The sequence below is a fragment of the Trichosurus vulpecula genome, chromosome 2 (genome assembly GCF_011100635.1).
Source record: "Trichosurus vulpecula isolate mTriVul1 chromosome 2, mTriVul1.pri, whole genome shotgun sequence".
In the NCBI taxonomy this organism is placed as follows: domain Eukaryota; kingdom Metazoa; phylum Chordata; class Mammalia; order Diprotodontia; family Phalangeridae; genus Trichosurus; species Trichosurus vulpecula.
Window position 1 is genome coordinate 56,103,569 of NC_050574.1, and position 22,879 is coordinate 56,126,447.

At 42.4% G+C, this 22,879-nt stretch overlaps 1 protein-coding gene across 1 annotated transcript in view; it reads left to right on the top strand.

Annotated features, from left to right (window-relative positions):
* Positions 1–10,659: 10,659 nt before the first annotated feature.
* ZBTB40 (zinc finger and BTB domain containing 40) overlaps positions 10,660–22,879 on the top strand; it is a 45,480-nt gene continuing 33,260 nt past the window's right edge. Inside the window, exons 1-3 of the mRNA XM_036745239.1 lie at positions 10,660–11,449; positions 12,415–12,548; positions 22,363–22,558. Coding sequence (XP_036601134.1) covers positions 10,660–11,449; positions 12,415–12,548; positions 22,363–22,558 — 1,120 coding nt within the window. The remainder of the gene's footprint in view (positions 11,450–12,414; positions 12,549–22,362; positions 22,559–22,879) is intronic.

Below are 22,879 nucleotides of genomic sequence, written 5' to 3' on the forward strand. Positions count from 1 at the left end.
TCAATAACCTCCAGTTGCAAATATAAAATTCTCAATTTAGTGTTCAAAGCCATTCATAGCCTATCCCCTCCTCCCACCTTTCTAATCTTCTAACACCTCACTCTTCCCATGTACTCTGTGACCCAGTAACATTGGCCTCCTTGCTATTCCTCAAACAAGACACTCCACCTCCTGACTTGAGGCATTTTCTCTGGCTGTCTCCTATGCTCTTCCTCCTCCTCCTCTTCCTCCTCCTCTGACTCCTGACCTCCCTGACTTCCTTTGAGTCTCAACTAAAGTCCCATCTTCTACAAGAAGCCTTCCTTAATTTCCCCTAAATCTAGTGTCTTCCCTCTGTTGATTACCTCCAGTTTATCCTGTATCTGTCTTGTTCATACATAGTTGTTTGCATGTTCTGTCCCCTAGAAAACTCTAAGCTCCTTGAGAGCAGACTCTTTGTGTTGTTGTTCTCTTGTGTCTGACTATGTGACCTTGTGGACTTTGCCCATGGATTTTTCTTGGCAAAGGTATTGGAGTGGTTTGCCTCTTCTCCAGTGTGTCCCCATTTTATAGATGAGGAACTAAGGCAAATAAGGGTTAAGTGACTTGCTCAGGGTCACATAGCTAGTAAGTGTCTGAGGTCAGGTTTGAATTCAGGTCTTCCTGACTCTAGGCCTGGTGATCTATTCACTGCACCACCTAGCTGCCCCCAAAGAGACTCTTTTGCCTTTCTTTATATCCACACCACTTAGCACAGCACCCGTTCTAAGTATAAATAGGCGCTTAATAAGTGTTTGTTGACTGACTGACCCCCAGCCTTCCTGAGGTCCAATCTTCTCATTTCACAAGGGAACCCAAGCCCAGAGAGGGAAAGTGACTTGCCAGCACAGACCGGTCATAGTAGAGCCAGAACTAAAACCCAAGTTTCCAGACCCTTAGTCCAGTATTCTTTCCATCACACCTTATTGGCTTCTTTAACATTTCTATGGACTGTCATAGGTTCAGGGGAATCAATTGGATGTTGACTAAGAATTTCAATTTATATTGTCTGTAGAATTGACTTTGGTCATACTCTTTTGACTCTGAATAAGGAGCTATTTTATTCATTTTTCATAGTTATGTACATAATTGGAAATAATCATTTGTGATAGGGATAGGAAATGGCAGGGCAACATGTGAAGGTATGTGGGGACAAAAGGATGAGTCAAGAAATAGGGAGAAAATAAATATGATTGTCTAGTTCAGGGGTGGGGAACCTGTGGCCTCAAGACCACATGTGGCTCTGGTTCCTCAAATGCTGCCCTTTGACTGAATCCAAACTTCACAGAACAAATCCTTCCATGAAGTTTGGATTCCGTCAAAGGGCCACACTTGAGGACCTAGAGGACCACTTGAGGACCTAGAGGGCCACATGTGGCCATGAGGCCACAGGTTCTCCACCCCTGAGTTAGTTAAGACCAGAAGAAGAATGGAGAAGCTAGTCCAGGGGGAAGCTCAGAGTTAGGAGAAGGTCAGAGTGAACTGACCCCTGCTGGATTTTAAATTCTTGAGACACATAACCAGAGAGGTGTGTTGCCTATGCTGGGACAAACTAGAAAATCAGAGATACAGAACAGCCGACTGTTTCTTTAGTGGTGTTTAGAGAAAACTCACATTGGGTGTTACATAAAAGTTCAAAGGAATCAGGAAAGAAAGCAGACTTTGTGAGGAGCCAGACAGAGAAGCCCTGAATGGGAAGGGCTGAGCTCTAGCAGCTAGGGAGGAGACAATACAGTTTGAGAAAGTGTCCAAGAAAGGCAGCAGTGGACTCTGTAAACATACTGTGTCCTTGTAATTTGCCTCCCTTTTTATTTTTCACCTTGAAGGAGGATGGCATAGGGTGTGAGTGAGCAGTGGTATTCTAGTTTGGCTGAACGGGTACAATGGGAGGTTAGGTTGGGAAGAGACTCTTTCTGTGCCCTTAGATGCTAAGCTCTGGGGAGTTTAGCCTTTGGTAGACAAGAGATGGTAGAGATGGTAGAGAGAGAATAGATGGTAGAGATGGTTTAACATCTATAACACATGACCCTTTGCTAGGTGCTAGAATGCAAAAAACACACTGCTTTTGAGACATTTAATAAGTGGGACAGCAAGTCATATGCACTGATGGAGACTAACTGCTTGTTCATTAACTCATTGTACCATCAAGTGCAGTTTCAGCCGATTCTTTTGGTTTGGGCCAGGACCATTTTGACTTGGGGGGGGGGGGCGGTCCATTGACATCCAGTCATCACAGTGTCAAGAATTCTAGGAGGCTGAACTGGCTTGGAGTCCCTGGTCTGTGGTTTCATGCAGAGCAGGCCAGTTCAAAGCCCTCAGGAGATTGGGTCATGTAAGAAAACCTTGAGGTACTGAACAGAATCGAGCCTCTTGGCCTGTGACTATGTATTCCAATTATTTTTGGCTATATTCCCATGGTCAGTAAAGTATATCGTAGTATTCAAGATATATGCCAAGGCTCATTGATTTCCTATTCAGGTAAAGCAAGGGTTCTTAACCTTTTTTTTTCCCCCTGGACACCTTTGGCAGTCTGGTGAAGCCTGTGGACTCATTCTCAGAATCATTTTATTTTATTTTATTTTTATTTTCAGTTCCAAATTCTCTGCCTACCTTCACCCCTCCCCCATCCATTGAGAAGACAAGAAATATAATACCATTTATTTCCACATTAGCCATGTTGCAAAAAAGAGAGAAAGAAGTATTTCAATCTGCAAGAATCCATTAGTTCTCTACCTGGAGGTGGATAGCATTTTTCATCATGAATCCTTTGGAATTATTGAGGTTTGTGTATTGATCAGAGTCGCTGAGTATTTCACAGTTCATTATTATTATAATATTGCTGTTACTGTGTAAATTGTCCTCCTGGCTTCACTCATTTCACTTTGCATCAGTTCAAAGAAGTCTCCCCAGGTTTTCCTAAAAAGATCCCCTTAATCATTTCTTATAGCACAACAGTATTCCATTACAATCATATAACTTGTTAATCTATTTCCCCATTGTTGGGGATCCCCTCAATTTCCAATTCTTTGCCACTACAAAAAGATCTGCTATAAATATATATGCACATATGGGTCCTTTTCCCTTTTTGTTTGATTTCTTTGGGATATAGACCTAGTAGTGGTATTTCTAGGTTAAAGGGTATGCACAGTTTAATAGCTTTTTGAGCATAGTTCCAAAATATTCTCCCAAATGGTTGAACTAGTTCACAACTTTACCAACAGTGCTTTAGTGTACCTGTTTTCCTACAGCCCTTCCAGCATTTGTCCTTTTATTTTTCTGTCATGTTAGCCAATCTGATGCGTGTGAGGTAGTACCTCAGAGTTGCTTTAAATTGTATTTTCTTTAATTGTTAGTGATTTAGAGCATTTTTTAAATATGACTATTGGTAGTTTTGATTTCTTCCTCTGAAAACTGCCAGTTATATCGTTGACTATTTATCAGTTTCTTAATTATGCTTATACATTTGACTCGGTTCCCTATATATTTGAGAAATGAGACCTTTAATCAGAGAAACTTGGCTGTAAATATTTTCTCCCAGTTTCTTGCCTCCCTTCTAATTTTGGCTGCCTTGGTTTTGTTTATGCAAAACCTTTTTAGTGTAATCAAAATTATTCATTTTACCTCCTGTGATCTTTTCTATCTCTTGTTTGGTAGGAAACTCTTCTCCTGTCTATAGATCTGACAGGTTATTTTTTCTGTGCTCCCCTAATTTGTTTACGATATCCCCTCTATGTCCCCTTTTGAGCTTATCTTGCTATATGGTGTGAAATGTTGGTCTCTACCTGGTTTCTGCCAGACTGAGGGCAGGGCAGGAATCAAAGAAGACTTCACAGAGAAAGTGACATCTGACTTGAGCCTTAAAGGAAGATGAGTATTCTTAGAGACAGAGAGGAGGAAGGATTTGGACCTCTAAGCTCATCATCCCAGAGATTCTGTGGTGTAGTGGTTGGGTATGCTACAGCTGACTGGGTGTGGTGATACTAATGACTCTGCTAGAGACATCTTAGGTGATGGGCTGCTTAAAATATAGGTGATAATAATTAATCAGGATGATAATTAAGTGACTTTGTATAGATGTGGTATTTAAAACAGCATTTCATTCAGCAAATCCTTATGATTGGGTAGAGGTGTTTTCATTTAATAGAATAGGAGTAGAGAAGACAGGGCATTGTCTGGGTTCACATGATATCTTAGAAAGGATAGTAGGAGTTAGGACCTGGGTTCAGACTTTGGCTGTGCCATCTACTACCTGTGTGACCCTGGACAAATAATTTAATGTCTCTGTGCTTCAGTTTCTACATCTGTGAAATGAGGAGGTTAAACTAGATGACTTCTAATGGCCTTTCCAGCTGTTTAAGATGATGTGGTAAGTGATTAATAAATGAATAAACTTCCCAGAGTGAATGAAGTGAAAAGTAGTGGAACTGTGAAAGAAAGTTGAATCCAGATCTCCTGAGACTCTAGTCTGAATTGATTAAGTCTCAGTTGAGATCAGTGCTTTTTGTTGGCAGTTTGGTTCTTTTTCAGTAATTGGGAAATTCTATAATTAATTGCTAGGTGTTCCAGAGGTCACTTTGATCTCCGAACCATCCTCTGACTGGAATAGATTCCGGGGCAGCCCCAAACTAAAAGGTCTTTGAATCCCAGGGGTATGGGCAGAGCCGTACTGGCCTTGGGAATACATCAAGACATGCTTCCATTCATTCAGCATCATCAGAATTAGGAGGGGTTAGTGGGACCAAATGACATTTCCTTTAGAATCAGGGAAATCTGTCATGCCAGAAATCAATATTCATACTTTTCTAACCTCACCAGTCTTCTGAGTTTTCTGAGATAATTTCCAGTGATTCCATACCAACCTAAGCCCAGCTCCTTAGGGACCTTACATGTCTTTTTTGAGCAGGTGCCTCATTTGCTTGTGTCCTGATGTCATCTATGTTGTCGTGAGATTTTTTTCTTTTACTTGGCCATAGATACTGATTGTAGGAAACTAAATGGCTGTCTGCTTAATGGAGAAGAGAATAACAAGATCTGAAACCCATGAAGCATGTCGTGTGTCCTCTGGGCTCCCTCAATCTACCTGTGCTTGGACTAGCAGGTTGGGGCTGCAGATCTTGGCTAGCCACTTTTCCTTCTAATGCTGCAGTCCCCCACACCCACGGGTATACGTCTTCAGCTGATCATCTGTTTATATCAGTGAGCCAGCAATCTTTTAGAGATGAATATTTACTAAGGTTGTATAGTAAGAATAGTTGGGACAAACATTCCCCCAAACCAGGGCACACTGTCCCCTAAGTACAAGTGCATACCAAGGTCAGGCTCTAACGTAGATAACACCTGTGGCAAAGAGGATGATTCACAACCCTTGGGAGTCCTTTAGATGGAAGTCCCTCCTTTCCTTTCATGGAGCCCTTGTGACGTCACATCAGGTGTGTTGTAGCTTCCTGTTAGGATCCTTCCCTCAGGATGTCTCATTTTTCCTTGGCTTCTGATACAGACACTATTGTTAAACACTGCTGTCCTGGGGACAGTGCTAGGATGCTGAAGAGAAGTCTACATCTTCTGAGCCTCAAAGTTCACAAGGTCATCCTTTGGTAAAAGGGGCAAGGGAGGCTCTGCCCTTTCCTCAAGCAGTGTCCGAATCAGCTTGCTATTTTATAGCATGGCTGAGTCTCCTCGTCCAATTACACTTCCACAGAGCATCATTTTCTTTTCTTCAGTGGGTTTCAATGCTACCAAACTGACTAAGGGCTTTTTGCACCTAGTTTAATTCAACTCCTCACCTGGCTAAGGTAGTTTGGGAGATGGAGTGATTGATTAAATTGCCGGCCACCCCTTACATTTATATAATGTTTTTATTCTCTGTAAGTTACCTTGATCTGCTTCATTCTGCAATAACCCTGTGAAGTAGGTCATATTGATAATGTAACTTTTCTGAGCCTCAGTTTCCTCTTCTGTAAGATGAGGATAAAAATAGCACCTAGCTCACAGGGTTATTGTGAAGGTCAAATAAGATATTGCTTATAAAGTGCTCCGGGGCCCTTGAATGTCAGCTTTCATTCCTACTTTACAGATGAGGAAACTAAGGTGCCGGGAGGTTCCGGATTTGCACGGCCAATAAGTAGCAGAGCTGGTATTTGGATCCAGGACCTCTGATGCCAAATTACATGCTTCCCCCCCCCCATTATACTATCCTGCTTTTACTCTGAGATCCTTCCCTTTCTGAAGGAAAAGCAGTATTCCTGGAAAGATTTTGGCTGGAGTCAGAGATCTTTCTTCTCTGTAGCCCCCACCACTCTGTAAAGCTCAGCACAGCCTGGAAGAGAAATTTGATGTGGACTTTAGAGAGATTCAGAAGAAGATGCTCAGAGTGGTTGGGAAAGCAGGCCAAAGGGCCTGGGACCAAGAAAGGGGGTGGAAGGGGGTGGGTCATGGGTAGGCGAAGGACTGGACAGAGAGATAACAGTCCTGTGCTGGGGGTGAGGGGGGAGTAGGGGGCGGTTTGGGTAGAGGTCTGGAAGTAAGAACTGGAGAAAGAACATTCACCCTCCTCTCTCTTGTGGTGACAGCCGATGTGGGCAGCTAGCTGCCAGCTGGCTGTTCTGCCTCACACCTGGGTTTGTAAATGTGATAACATTCAGTTGATTCAATTAAACATTAGTGTCTTCAGGTAGACCTTTCCATTTTTCTAGTGTGGCATCTTGCCCTTCCAACCAAGGCATTCATCACTCCAGCTAACCTTTTTCTATTGTAGAAGTCCATGGGGGGTAGGGGGAGATGGCAGGAGGAGGAGGAGGAGTATTTTAAGTCTGTATTTTCAGTGTCATTTTCTTCCCCATCCATTAAAGAGACCTCGTGTCTCTTGTAAATTGTATCTTGGTTCTCACTGGTGTTTTTCCGAGTTGACTCCTCTAAGCACCTGCTATTTCTTTGTACTCCTCTTCAGCGAGTTGGCCTAGTTTCCACTTGGTGTACAATTCCCATTCGCATTTCAGGGCTTTATGCTGCACTTGGTTCTACCAATTAAGTGTCTCACCCCCCCTATCTTGATTCTATATTGGGACGGTCTTTTCTTATGCCTTTAATATTGTTCCTTTGAGGAACATCCGGATTTCCTCTGCTCTTTTGTTGCTTAAATGTTCTTCCCCTGGGACCCTTGACAATTTTCCCAAGCCTAGCAATTTCAGTAAATGCTTAATAACGTAATTTCAGTTGCTTCTATACAGGCACCTCCAGGACTCCACTTAGAGATCTCAACATGCAGTGTTCCTCAGTTTTTTTGCCTCTCTAGAAAGTTCAGTTCAGTCACTCATTACACAAAGCCCATAACCTCCTCACAAGAGAACAAGGAAGAAAACACAGCTACATTTATTTACCTTAGCAAGGAAACATGTAGTGAAACCAGCAGTTTAGATTGCACTATACCCTTAGCCAGTCTGCTTAACTTACTGGTATCCCTTTAAGGAGAAATGAAAGATCCCACAGACCGAGATTATTGATAGAACTACAGAATTTCAGGGGGTCCCTGTCGCTGGTCGTGGGCACTCTCTCCAGCAGTGCAGATAGCAATCTTCCTCTTCCTGTACAGTTCTTCTGTATGCCCTCCCAGAAATCCTCTCTACATGATCTTCAGTATCTACAATACTTGCGAGGTGTTTGTTGCTCTGATGACATTAGCGCTCCGGCAGACCATTGTTGTGCCTCACACTCTCTACATCAGCAGCCCATTTGCTTTTTTGAGCATTCATTTCCTGGATACTTTTGCATTGCAGATAATATGCTTCAGCCTGTTCATGCCTACCATGTATCTTGGGTTCCATGATTTGCAGCCATAAAGTATTGACAGAATATATGGAGTGCCAGGCCTAGAGTCAAGACTCTTCTTTCTGAGTTCAAATCTGACCTCAGACATTTATTAGCTGTGTGACTCTGGGCAGCTCACTTAATCCTGTTTGCCTCAGTTTCCTCATGTGTAAAATGAGCTGGAGAAGGAAATGGCAAACCAGTCCGGTATCTTCCAAGAAAACCTCAAATGGGGTCACAAAGAGTCAGACGTGACTAACCAACAAAACAGCACGCGTCTAGTGCTTTTATTAGTTGCTTTCCTATTTTTCAGGCCATTTTTAAGGATCTCCCAAACTAGACACAATGATTATAAGTTCTTTCCTAGCACATAATTGTAAAAGAGATAATGCTTCACAAAATGTTGGACTTGGAGCCAGGAAGGCCTAGGTTTGAGAATCCTTCCTCAGATTTACTAGCTGTGTGATTCTGGGCAAGTCACTGTACCTCTCTGAAGTGAAGTTTGCTCATCTATAAGAGGGGATAACAATAGTACCTACTTCGCAGGACTATTAAAAGGATCCACATGTAAAGAGATGATGTATATAAATCCTTACATCAATGTTAATTATTACTATTTGAATAAGGACATAGGAACACAACCTAGATCTTGTTGCCAGTAATAAATACTTCCCAGGAACTTTGAGCCTCTTCTGTTTTTGGAGATAGTCCTGCCGTAGTTGCTGCTTGATGATGTTGTCATGTTGTTTTCTCTATATGTTGACCTTTGTTACTTCATGTTTGTTGACCTCACTTTAAATTCTGTTCCTGTTGTAATTAGTTTAGTAGTAAACTTATTTAACTGAATTCCATGGACTGGCTAAGCCTGGTTTTCTACTTTAAGGTTATTTAATACAAATGTTACATGGTATTAGACTTGAGACCTGTGGGTTATGCCTCCAGCATAGCCCACTTACATCTACCTCCCAGACTAATGGTGAACCAGGGATGACTATACTTTGGGCATATAATTTTTTAGTCATCTGCTTACTCACTTGATAGCAGTCCGTACCATATGTTCCTGGTTTTTATGGGTTAAAGTTAAAATCACAAGTGTGATGCAAATCCAAATACATTATGTATGTTACTTCTCCTTTATCTCAAGGTCCATGTTCTTGTCTTAGAAGGCAATTAAATTAGACTAACACAGTTTGTTCTTAAACTTTGTTGGTGCCCATCAGTCACTATGTCATATTTTTCCAGGTATTTGCATGTTGAATACAAGATGCTGGACTACTAGTTCCCCAAGCTTCAAAGTTTCAAAGTGATGCTTTCCTAAAGCATCAGAGTGACCAAAATTTACATTCCAAAGTTTTGTGTGCGTGTGTGTCTGTCTGCCTGTCTGTCTTTGCGTCTTTCCCTCATTAAGGAGAGTCATCATTTTAACCCATTTATAATTTTTTGGCATTTCTTTTGTCCCCCATGAATATTGGCCTGAAATTTAGAAAACAGGGATTCCAGGGCCTAACTCTGCCATACTTGCTTTGTACACCTGACTTCTTAGCACCTTTATGCTCTCATTTGTAAACTGAGAGGATTGAACTAGATGATATTTAAGGCTCTTTCCAAGTCAAAAAATGTAAGTGCTGAAAATTCCTTAATAGACTAGGGACCGGAGTATTTGACTTTAATGATTGAGGCAGCAGGTGGCTCAGTGGATTGAGTGCTGGACCTGAAATCGGAAAGACTTGAGATACTTACTAGCTGTGTAACCCTGGGCAGGTCACATAATTGCTGTCTATATCAGTTTCTTCATTTGTAAAATGAGGATAATAATAGTGCCCGCCTTGCAGGGTTGTTGTGTGGGAATTGTGGGAAATGAGTGAACCACACTGACTCCATCTCATGACTCAATTCTGGATCCAGTTCAGTCCATTTCTATTCAATTGTGGGTCCATTCCTATTTCTGCCTTATGAGAAAACTTTATTCAGTTATGGAAATTTTGAGAAAACTTTATTGCGTTGTTTGAACCCAGCCTTGCATGCTGGACCACCCCTACCTGTTGCTTAGAGACCCTCAACTAAGGACCTAGGTTATGCTGAACAGAAACTGAGTCAGATCTGAAGATTGATACAAGGAATTTTCTTACAGCTATACATCTCAAACAACCCAGATGTCTTATCTGAAAATTAGCTCCATACTGGTCAGTCATTTATTGTTTCCTTGTTCCTTTGATTGAATACAGACACTTTTGTGTGGAGGGGAGTGAGACATCTCTTATTCTGATTTCAGGGAATTGCGCCTGTTCACTCTTTCCCTCCCAACTTGGAAAGCCCCTGATCTTTTCTCCAGTTCGAAATCAGATGACCTAATCTTGTACCCTGGTTTATATAATGTTAATTGTTTTCTTTTAATGCATAAAAATCTGTCTTCTCTTGTATTTGGGGTCCAGTGCTAAGCTGAGGGGCCTGGTCTCAATTAGTTATGCAATCGGCATGCATCGCTTAATAAATCAATACACTTGGAAGCTTGAACCTTTGTTTCCTCGGTCATTTCAGATTTCCCCCGTCACAGTTGTGTCATATGTGATTAACATGGTCAGCACTGTGCAAACCTCAGAGTGCTATATTGGTGGTGGTGGTGGAGGAGGTGGTGGAGGTGGTAGTGGTGGTGGAGGTAGTGGTGGAGGTAGTAGTTGTTGTTGTACTTATCCTTTTGGCTTGCAGGAACCTCAACACATTCAATCCTGATAAAATACTAACCCACTATTTCTCTGGTTCTCCCTAGCTGGTGCTGATCATCCAAGAGGCGTTTTGGCAGAAGGGCTAACGGTGCTCTTTTTGCCCCCAGCTGGAGCAATGGAACTTCCCAATTACAGCTGCCAATTGCTGCAGCAGCTGTATACCCTCTGCAAGGAGAGACAGTTCTGTGACTGCACCATATCTATTGGGACAGTTTATTTCAGGGCCCATAAACTGGTCTTGGCTGCTGCCAGCCTCCTCTTTAAAACGTTACTAGATAATACAGATACGATCTCTATTGATGCATCTGTTGTGAGTCCAGATGAGTTTGCTCTCCTGTTAGAAATGATGTACACTGGCAAGCTCCCTGTGGGCAAACACAACTTCTCCAAGATTATCTCTTTAGCTGACAGCCTACAGATGTTTGATGTGGCAGTTAGCTGTAAGAATCTGCTCACCAGCCTCATGAGCTGCTCTGGTCCAAGTCAAGTAATAAGAGACACTTCTCCTCAAACAGTGGAGCCATGCAGAAAAGACGCTGATAGACTGCTTGTTGAGAATCCTTCCCCAAAGAATGTGCTTGTGTCTCCCCATTCAGGAGAGGTTCCATGCCCTCCTGTGGCTCTGAAGGCTGACACTGTGGTGGTGGTTAGCGCAGTGACACAAGACGCTGGGGAGGTGAATCCTGCCATGGAGCCACAGGAGCTTGAGATGAATCCTTGTGCTGGCCAGGAAGAGGCCCTAGAGATCGAAATGAAGAGTGCAGCCTCACCAGCGGAGACTTCCAACACCCCCCAAATGCATTCTCTTTCTTCTGGGAAAGAAGTGATAGATGAGGAGGTGGAGGAAGAGGAGGCGACGGCAGCATGTACATCTCAGAAAATGACAGAGAACCCCATAGAGCCAGGTAATTGGCCTCCAAGACCGGCTTGAAATCTGGCCTACCATTATCAGTTGCTTCTTGGTACTTCATGATTTCTGTGCTATTTTTTGTTTATATTCTTATACTTGCCCTTTAAGCCTAAGCTTGATGATGTAAGAGCCCATTTCTCCTGCCACATGCTCCCCTTTTTTACCTTTTGTTATTTGAGTTGTGTGCATACATATGAGTTGTGGCCCTTTCCTAACAGTGACAGAGTATTGAAGTTGTTGTATGGCAGTCTCTCTTCTTAGCACATGCCTTTCTGGGGTGTCCATAGTGACTCGTTATAAATACCTCACCAGAAGGGGGACACCCAACTGAAGACATTTTTTGGCCATTACAGCCCCTGAAGACCACCTCCATAGCCATGCAGGGAGTGACTGCATTTGGCTTGGTGGAGGAATACCCACCCCAACAAAGTCACAGTTCTTTTGAAGTGCTAAAGCATAGCAGCTGATGGTATCCAATACATTCTGCTCAGTTAGCAGCCTTCTAGATGTCCGACTTAGCTACACTGAAATGACTGGCATCAGTTTCATTCAGTGTAAAGTGTTAAGAGCTTTTGTGCAAGGCTGAGCTCTCTTCCTCTTGGCGTACTTCTGTGAGATTCTTAGACTTTTCCTGTTCTCCCAGTTTGCATCTAATAGAAGCAGCCATCCCCACTCTGTAGGAAGAGGGCTTGCCAGCAGTTGGAAGACAAAAGACAAATAGGAGAACAGAAACATTAGTAAGACCAATAACAATGCACCATTTTGGATTGATGCTCATTGTTTTAGCCATGCTGAGTATGGCACAAAGGAGGAAGCTGTGGGTGACCTTCTTGGCTTTATTGTGCCTGACGCTCTGGAGAGCAGCTAAAAGATGTGCCTGACCTAAAGACTTGCAGGCAGCTTAAACTTCCATTTAATCCCTTCAATTAATGACGAGCTGATCTTGTTTCTCACATGCAGAGCATGAGAGGAAAATGTCTAAGCTGGATTTCCTTCTGCAAAATGAAAGCATCTTCTCTGAAGCGCTCTCTGTTGCCCAGGATGTACTGAAAAGACTAGATGAATGTAGAGACATTAAGAGTCCCCATAAGGAGGTATGTGCTGCTTTCTTCTATCATGTTGTACTTTTAGCACATTTGAACCAATCCAGGTAGCAAGTATGCAGTGTATGCCACGTGCAAGGCATTGTTCTGCATGAAAAATGCCCCCACCCTCAAGGAGCTTCCATTCTGCTTAACAGTCTTGGCTTGCCATGAAGCCCAGCAAAATGGATATGCAGACCATTCTAATAGTGCAGATTTTTCTTAAAATTAAATTTCATTTTCTTAGCTTTTATTCTTATAGGATCATAACAGGGTTATTCATACTATATTGATCTGAAGATAGGCCATACTCCTAAAGTGTATGCTTTTTCAAAGCAAAAAAAAATTGTAGGTATACAATGGAAAAAATTGCATAAAATTACTGTATTTTAAGCATGTTCTTACTATTAACATTTTTTAAAAATTCCTTTCAATTCAAATAGAGACTTTTAATTTTTTAAGGTTATTACTTTCATTGTTACTTTCGTTGTTATTGACCATACTCAGGTTTTATACAAACCAGTTTTTGAGAGAAGCCCAAGGCTTGCTTATGTTTTGATGGATATGGTATATCACCAGATAAATCTCAGGTGATGAAAAATGTGTCTTCTCACTGCTAGGATGCAGGTAATTAAATCACTGGAATCAGCTTTATTGTTTATTCCCCTGAATATAAATTGTTGCTTCCTCTGGAAAAAATAGCTAAGCTTGATGGCTTCCTTATTAAAAGGAATATCCAGTTATAAAGATGGCACTTTATTGGGACTCTCTGGGCATCCCTATTATGTGGAAGGTTTTTCTCCCTGGCTGGTCAATCCAACGCCTCTGTTTTATTAGTATATGTTGATTTAATGTCTTATAGTCTTTTTAAAAAATGTTTTAAAGTATTAAAAAATAAATCTCCTTAAGGCTTTTTCCTTACTTACCTGTCCAACCATAGGGGAGGGTCCCCAGCCGAGGAACTAGATTCTTGATTGCTTGATACCACTAACTCCCCAGATTAGAGACACCATGCCTGGGGAGGGGAGGACCAGATTTAGGGAGGCCATGCCCTGTACATTCATCTCTATTAAAAGGTGGCAAATAGCACCATGTCTTCTTCACTGACTCTTCCAGCTGTTTCAGGAGAAAGTTCGAGCCCCTGCTTCACCTTAATGTTACTACTGTCTGTCTTTCTCAAGAGCATAAAAAGCTTACCTTTTTGTTTACATGTTCTTTTTGATGGAAAGGATTCTAGAGCATTGCTGGTGCCATCAAAGGTGACTATTAGATGATCGTTGCTTCATTTAGTTTTGCTTTATATTCCTAGGTTCTGTTTATCTTCCAAAGAAGTTAGATTGTTTCATTGTTATCTTGATGTTTGTCGAAGTGTTTGTTAAACTTAAAAAGTTTCAGTCCCTTCCTAGATACAGCCTTATTCTTTTTGAGGCTTGCATTTTGACACATAGGTCTGAAGGAGAGGGACCAGAGGTTTGGTCTATGCTAGCTGTTACTGTTTTGTGTATTTCTGCCCTGAAATTAGTTTGTGAAATAACCTTGCGCTTAGTTCTAGGAGGACACCATGCACGATGTCCTCCTGATTTTATTTCCTAGAGATAGATGATGAAAAGTGGCAAATCCATTCTTCGAGCAGTGATTGCAGTAACACAAGTGAAGGCTGGCTTGCTGAAGATGGTGTGAGACCAAACCCAGACTGATTAAGAAGACTCTGGGGCCTTGAATTGGAAGGTGTCTTTATCTCAAGATAATATCACCTGCCACTTAGACAGGGACTGTCTTTGTAGCATTTATGCTGGGAGCAAATTCATATTTTCCTATTGCTTTTGTGCCATAGTTTATTTAATTTCCCTTCGTCTTTTCTGACCATTTTCATTTTCTTAATGAATTAGATATGCGAAGTAATGTGGGATCTTTGACTAAAGAAAGAACTTTCCCTCTTTTTGCTGTTCATTTCCAAGCTTTTATATTTTTTACCTACTTTGCCCACTTTCCCCAAAGTCATAGGATCATAGGTTTAGATATGGAAGGTCTAAGATTCAGTCTTTTCCTCTTGTTACACGCTCTTGTTTAAAAGGCAGATAAGTCTTTTCTTCTTTGTAAATTGGCTGTGTTCTACAGCAAGTAGCCCTGCTATAGAGGATTGTCCAGCATACACTTGTTTGTTGTCCATTCCCCGTTGTGACAGTGTAGAGTCAACTTTGTTGTGAAATGAGTACAGGGAGCAAGATTACTTGTATGAGTTCTGGAGGGATGAGGAAAAAGGCTGTTCTTTGCTCTTTCTCTATAGTCAGGATAAGAAATGCAGCCTGAAGGACCATTGGAATATTGGTAGCCTTCTAGAAAGGAAGGCTAGAGTGACTTAATGATATCCATCAAGTGATTGGAGACAAATCCACTTAGAAAGGCCAGCAGAAGCTGGGATGATCTGATTCCTAGTCACATTTGGTATTGGAGAGGCAGAACTTAGAGAAAGAGTAATGTGTCCTACACAGTGAGGTCAGTGGCTCTTTAGAGCACTGGTTGAGTCCCTGATAGGAAGGGAAATTAAAATGACTTTTCACATGATAGAGTGGGAAGAGAACATGGAGAAGTCAGCCTTTTTTTATATAAAGCCTGGGTCTAGAGGTGGATGTCAGCTCAGTGCCCATTGGCTTACTACACTATCTTTATGAAAGGGCAAATCTGTTGTTTGTATAGTTTTTCCTGTGTGAGTAAATATGCATGTAAAGCCCTCAGACCTTTGGGAGAGGCTCTGTGTGTTGGGTTGAACAGTTGGAGTTTTATCACAAGGTATTTAACCCCTGGACTCCCGGCATATTTGAACATGTGACAGACAGCTTTCCATCTAGGCAGATCAGCTATTTTAGAAGAGGGTTGGCCAGCAGGCAGTCCTAGCCCAGTTTATTTGGGCTGGAGAACCCTGAGCGGCTTAGATCGCTCATGGAGCCACAACCATAACTGGCTTTCTGTGGTGCAGCTTCTCACTGGGGATTAGTAGGAAGAGCCAGGAGCAGGCTGTCCAGGCAGCTGGCTCCTGCCTCCCGGCCCTTCCCTGACTCTGCCCCTGCTACTCTCCCCAGATGGCCACCTTGTCTTCACTGCTGAGCAATGAAGTTAACAAATGTTTTAATTTCACTGCTGAGTAGCTCTGCAAAGGGAGAGGAAAGAGGGAGGATAATGAGCTGAGTCAGATGCCATTGCTGATAAAAGCTTCTCTTACCCACCAGCTCAAATCAGAAAGCCAGAGGGAGTTAGGACAATGTGAGAAGAGCTAGATTTCCAGAAGCCTAAGAGCAGAAGAAAAAAAATAGTCTGGCGTATATTGCCAGCAAGAGAAAGGCAGGATAAAAGCAGACAGCCCGACCTGCTTCACTTAAGGTACCCAAATGAATGAAAATGGAAGTAAAGATAAGAAAAATGGTTAGCTGGGAATATCAGAGCAGAGAGAGCACATGGATTCCATCACTGTGTCTGGGTCAGGACCAGGCTCTCCCTAGAGATCCTGTCATAATTGAGGCTATTAGAAAATTGCCTTAACTTGTTCTTGCTCACATAGCCAAGACTTGTTAGAGCTGGAATTTGAACTCAGGTCTTTTCTACAAAAGAGTACAAATCCATTAAAATGAACTTGTTAAAAAGGATGAAATTTTGAAACGATTTATTTTTTTAATATGAAGAGACATCGACAGTTATTTCAGATTTACAACCATCCTGAGATTCCATTACGAACTAACAAGCGTTTATTATCTGTCCCCTCCGCTGCTCCACCGGAAACGAAACCGGAACCAGAATCACCAAATAAGTCCACAACACAAATTCCCACATTGGCCATGCCCATAGATGCACGTCTCATAAGTCCATCATCTCTGTGGCAGGGTGGGGTGATTTATCCCCAGTCTTCTGGACTTAGGGTTTATCATTGTATTAATCTGGAACTTGTCCAAGACAACCCTTAGAATTGACCTAGAAGGATTATAGAATTTTGTTGGGGAGAAAGTAGCAGGCAGAAATGAAAAACTACCTAACCCAGAAGTATCTATTGAGCACTGAGCCTAGTCTCCAGTATTGTAAAGACTCTACCTCTGCCCACAGAGATCATGGGAACACAGTTTGGAGCTGGTGGGGGGAGGGCCCTAGAAATTGTTCAGTCGTACCTCCTTCTTTATACTGATGAAGAAACTGAGGTCCCAGCAGGGGAAGGAATCTGCCCAAAGTCACATCGAGAGTTAGTGGCAGGGCAGGGCTTCAAACCCAGGGCTTCTTACTTCACATCCAATTTGTTTTCCTTTTTCCACTGAAATAAGTCATACTATTGGAAGTGACTGATGATCAAAGCCTGATGTATGATAAGTGTCAGTTTACAGTGTGGACTCCCATCATATACCGAAGTCCTACATTCGTTCTACACACATTGGTTTCCATGATGCAGGGAGTACAGAAGTCTAAATCCAGCTGTTGCCTGAGGAAGCTTATAGTCTAGCTTGGGTTATTAAAAGTTAGCATGTATTGCAGATGAGATGGGACTTGAATTGGGCCTTGAAGGTCAGGTAAAACACACAGAGGGTGAGAATGAGAAGAATGTCACAGATATGTAACCAACAGTCCCTAGTATAGAGGGTCTTTCTGAATCCCGAAGAGAACACCTTTGTCCAACTCAAGAAAACACTGGCCCAGATCATCTATCTGGAGTTCATGAACCTGATGGAACCTTGGTCAGCTGTAGTTAGCAGTGGTGAAAGGAGACTATTTCTCTGCTTGTAGAGTTAGAGTTTGGCTACAAAATTCTTTACCCCATAATCTCCCTCTCCAGTAAAGTGCTGAAACAAATTATAAATGAGGCTTGCAAAGTCAGTCATTTACACAAAACAAGTTCAATTTGTCAGGTTAGGATAAAATAACTAATTATAGTTTCATTTGTTTTATTATCTTGTGTAACCTTGAAGAGAAGAGAGATTATCTAAAATTTAAATATCTATACTTTTGTCGTACTTGAGTTAAATCTGACCAAGTTGCTAGTTGTTTTTTTTTCTTTTTAAATTCTCTGCCAAATGACATGAATTAACATTGTTATTAAAATTATTTCACTAGCATTAAAACTGCCTTCAGTGTGTACAAGTGACTCCCTTGTTAGGCACCTTGGGGTATTTACATGCATCCTCCTTTGGGGCTAGATATTGTTTGATCACAAAAAGGTGACGGTGGAAATTCCACTGTACTTTTTGCTCCAATTTCAGCAAGCCCTCAAATTGGTTCTCAGCATCTCTCTCAGCCCCAAGCACCAGGCTCCGCATAGGACAGGCACTTCAGAAATGTTTGTTGTTTGATATCGAGAGTACACGCTCCCCCCTCTCCTGGCTGGCCTCACAACGGAGTTTTGGTTGAGATGAGATAATGGCTGTCAGGCATTTTGAACTTACTGGAAGAAAGGTACGCTAGCATTTAGTGTAGTTTAGCAGTCAAATCTCATTAATTGGGACTCCAGTATGGCAGAAATTGAGATAATCCTTATAGTGTGCTGAAAATTTACTCCTGCTTAACCAGTTTTTTATTAATTATTGTTGTTCAGTCATTTTCAGTCGTGTCTGACTTTTTGTGACCTCATTTGGGGTTTTCTTGGCAAAGATAAGGAGGGGTTTGCCATTTTCTTCTCCAGCTCATTTGACAGACAAGGAAACTGAGGCAAATGAGGTCAAGTGACTTTCCCAGGGTCAGAGAGCCAGTAAGTATCTAGAGGCTAGATTCGAGCTCAGAAAGATGAATCTTCCTGACTCCCAGTCCAGTGCTCTGTGCACTGTGGTGACACCTAGCTGCTTGTATTTGTAGCTCATGCAAATATGTGGAATAAACCTGGCTGTATGTCATGAGACCAAGATCATTAGGATAATTGTATTAAGCAGAGCCCCCTAGGGAACACTGGGGCCATCAGTGAGTGGCTGGCAGCTCCATAGATGGCTGTTTATGGACAGAACAGGGGGTGGAGCCAGGTAGGTCCAGAGGAACAAGTTGGCCAAATAATGTTCAGCACCATTTTGCAACCATCATGGTGGTCTTTCCCAGGCACTGTAGTAAGTTCTGGGAATACAAAAACAAAAGTGAAACAGTCTAGCCCAGGGAAGCAAAATGTACACAAACATTGCAGGCAAAATAGAGAACAAGGTAAAGGAATACAGCCTGGTACCATGGAAAAGAGCATTGGACCTGGGTTCAAATCCTTCCATCACTACCTGTGTCACCTTGGGCAAGTCACTAAACTTCCTTAGTTTTTCCTTTCCTTGTCTGTAAAATGAAGGGTTTGGATTAGAGGGCCTCTGGGGTCCCTTTTAGCTCCAGATCTATGATCCTATAATTGTTGGAGGAAGTCACTGACATCTGGGGATGGGGATAAGATCAGGATTCTGTTTGAGCCATGCCTAGAGGGTGGAGGTATGCAGGAGGAGTACAGTCTAGGCATGGGAGACGTCACTGCAAAGGCAGAAACAGAAGGTAAAGGTGTACAAAGTCTTGTAAGAAGGCCAGTTTTGCTGTACTGTAGAGTATGAAAAGGGCAGATGTGTAATGGGGCTAGAAAAATAAGTTGGGGTCAGGATGTGAAGGGCTTTAAATGGCAAATAGAGGAGTGAATCTCTGGTCTTGGAAGCAACAGGGAGCCATATGAGTTTATTGAGCAGGAGAGTTTCACAGTCAGATCTCTGCTTTAGGAAAATTGTTTCGGTAGCTTGGTGAAGGATAGATTAGAATGGAGAGAGATGAAATGGTGAGGCCAATTAGAAGGCTGTTTGAATAGTCTAGGCTAGAAGTAACAAGAGGTCTGTACTATGAGAGTGGGCACATAAATGGAAAGCAGGGGATGAATGTGAAAGATTTGGCAGCTGATTGTGAGGAGTCCAGGATGACTCCTAGGTTCTTGGTACATATTTTCAACTGAGACGCCTCTTGTGTGTTTTATACCATTCACGCACAGTTTCACATTCGTCTTGTAATCTTGAATCCTTGTCTTGATTTCGAAGGTCATATGTGTTTGTGTGATACGCACATGCATACTATATATGTGTCTATGTAGAAACATACATATATGCCCATATCGTATGTATGCGTGTATGCATATACATACGTATGTAATTGATGTTATAGCAGAGAGCTGAATGATTAATATGGGAATTATATATCTGTCAACCAATCAGTAAATATCAAGTGCCTACTGTGGCAAGTGCTAGGAATACAAAGAGGAGCAAATACAATCCCTGCCCTCAAGGAGCTTATAGTCTAATAGGGGAGACATCATGCAAATAAATATATACGAAGTGAGCTATATACAAGATAAATAGGAAATCATTGACAGAAGGAAGGCACTTGACTTAAGAGGGGTTGGGGAAGGCTTCCTGTAGAAGGTGGGATTTTAGTTGGGACTTAAGGGAAGCCAGGGAGGTCAGTAGTGGAAGTGGAGGAGGGAGAGCATTCCAAGCATGGATGACAACCTGAGAAAATTCCTGGGTCCAAGAGATGGAGTGTTTTGTTTTGTGAAACAGCCAGGAGGCCAGTGTCACTGGGTGGAATAACACGTTTTGGGGAGTAAGGTGTAAGAAGACTGAAAAGGCAGGAAGGGGCTTTGAATGCCAGACAGAGCATTTTGCATTTGCTCTTGGAGGCACCAGGGAGCTGCTGGAGTTAAGTGGGGGGTGACATGATTGGACCTGAGCTTTAGGAAAATCACTTTAGTACCTGAATGGAGGATGGATTAGAGTAGGGAGAGACCTGGGGCCAGCAGACCCATCAGCAGGCTATTGCAGTAGTCCTGGCATGAGGGGATAAGGGTCTGTATCTGTGGGGGCAGCGTCAGAGGAGAGAAGGGGATATATTCAAGAGATGGTGCAAAGGTGAAATCAACAGGCCTGGGCAATAGCTTGAATGGGGTAGGGGTGGGGTGAGAGAGAGGGGGAGGAGTCCAGGATGACTCCTGGGTTGGGAGACTGAGGGCCTGGGAGGATGTCAGAGGATTTGGGGGATTGGTAGTAAATGCTAGGCCCTGAATTTGAGTTCCATTTGAGCCATGTTTAATTTAAGATGTCTGAAAGACAGTAGAAGATGTGAGATTGGACAGAGAGGTCAGGGCAGGATAGGTTGGTTTGAGAATCATCAGCATAGAGAAGGTCATCAAATCCCTGGGAGCTGATAGATCCCCAAGTGAAGCAGCATAGAGGGAGAAAAGAAGGGGGCCCAGGACAGAGCCTTGAGGGACAAATATTGGTAAAGGGCATGATGTGGAGGAGGGTCCAGTAAAAGTTTGAAAGGGGTTGGTCTGACAGCGGGAGGAGAGCTGAGAGCCCGGCATCCCCGGAGTTCTGATTGGTCACTGTCTGCTTACTTGGAGCTGTAGTTCTGCCACTACCTAGCCATGTGACCTGAGGCAGATCATTTTTCCTCTACAGGCTTTGTTTCAGTGAAATGGAAATAGCCTTTGTCCTTAACCCAGAGCTCCTACACTAACTCATTCATACTCATTCTCACATGTATACACTCACACGCATGTGTGTACCTACACAGAGGTCATGTACACATCGAATTTTTTGAAGCTGCTAAAAAAACTGAAGAAATGGTGGGTGCTTACTGATTGGGGAATGGACAGGATGTGAATGTGGGAGAATGTTAGCGCGCAGCAACAGATGTGAGGAATCACAGAAACATAGGAAGTCTTTTATAAACTGTTACAGAGTGAATTTAGCAGAGCTAGAATAATATACACAGTAACTAAAATGAAGCCAAATGTTGCATAATTATGATGACTAATTGTGGCTCTGAATGAGCTGAGGGAATGTACCTCCCTCCTTCACTGGAGAGGTGGAGGATCATGGCTGTGGAGTGGCACACTCCTACCAGCTTTTGTTTAAAAAAATGATTTTTCTTCGCTACAAGGGAAGGATTTGGGGGATAGAATTCCTTAGAATTCTTAGTGGTCTAGGTAGAAATGGATTTTTTTCAAGGTATCTGGAAAACTTGAGGGTTTTTTGATGGTTTTTCTTTAAATCGATGGCTTCCGTTAAATTATTTCCAAGGTCCTTTTCTGGCATTAATATTCTATGATTATGTGATATGATATGGTTGACAAATTTAGAGCTAGAAGGAATATTGGAGATTTTCTAATCCAATCTCCCTCATTTTTGCGATGAAAAAACTTAGGTTCCAGTGAAGTTGACAGGGTATAAGTAGCAGAAGTGGGACTTGAACCAAAGTCTTCTGCTGTATAAGATCTGAAAATAATAAACCTAGATTCCTTTTGAAATAGCCTATGATTTAGAAATTTTACTGATTCAGATTTACTTTGCTCCCCTAAATAAGTCCAAATTAGGAAGGCTTAACTTGTATTCAGAACAAATGATATGACCCTTTCTGTAGTTTAGAAAACTAGATATAACTGCCTGAAAGCCATTTAGAGCATTCCTATATCAGTGTGTTTTTATTACATCTGACTGTTACATGGAGAAGACAGTGTAGGAGGAGAAGTGTGAGGGCTGCAGTGTCTGCAGGCAGATGGTGGGATGGCCTGTGTGTGTAGATGGCTAGGGGGATAGTGAGCTGAATCCTGCACCGATGTCTAGGGTCAGCCAGTAGTAGATTTATAGCAGGCAGTTAGCAAGGTGGGACCCTAGCTGGAGCTCTAATGATGAATGGATTAGCTTCTCCAGAGACTAGGAGCATGGATTCTAGAAGCTGTGGGTGTGGAGGTCTGAGTCTCAGGTTCATGACTGTGGGGTGCAGTAAGCCACAGAGCAGAGCACAGGGGAATTAAACAAGCTTGCTGATTACTCTCCCTGAATCTTTTGTTCAAAAGGCTATCTTGGAGTGTCTGGAAGCTAAAGAAGGAATCTCAGCATTCAAAAGAATCCTCAGTAAAGTCAGAAACAATGAGTGCCTCGATGTTGAGACCGTGCTGTCTTTGTTGGAGCTATTCCAGGACACCCATCCTGAAGTAAAAGCAGCACTGAGAAAGCAAGATCCAGAAGATGGAGAAAATGCTCAGCTGAAAAGTAGGAAAACTCCCATCGATTGAGTCAGTCTGTTATGTTCACTGAAGGGGCTTTCAGGGTTCAGCTCTAATTATCCCCACAGGCCTGGTTATCTGTTCATATGATTTTCACTTACGTTGTGCTATGTACAATTCTCATAGCTGTGTGATGTATCTATAAAAGCAAAATTAGCTTTTCCATTGCTAGGATAGCTGGTCTCATACCTTAAATTGGGAGAAAGCGAGCAGTGTTCTCATGCCCTTCAGGTAAGAAGGCCTACCAGATCGATGGGCTGGGCGTCCAAGGTGAATTGGCTCTCTAACTGAGCTGAAGGGCTAGAGT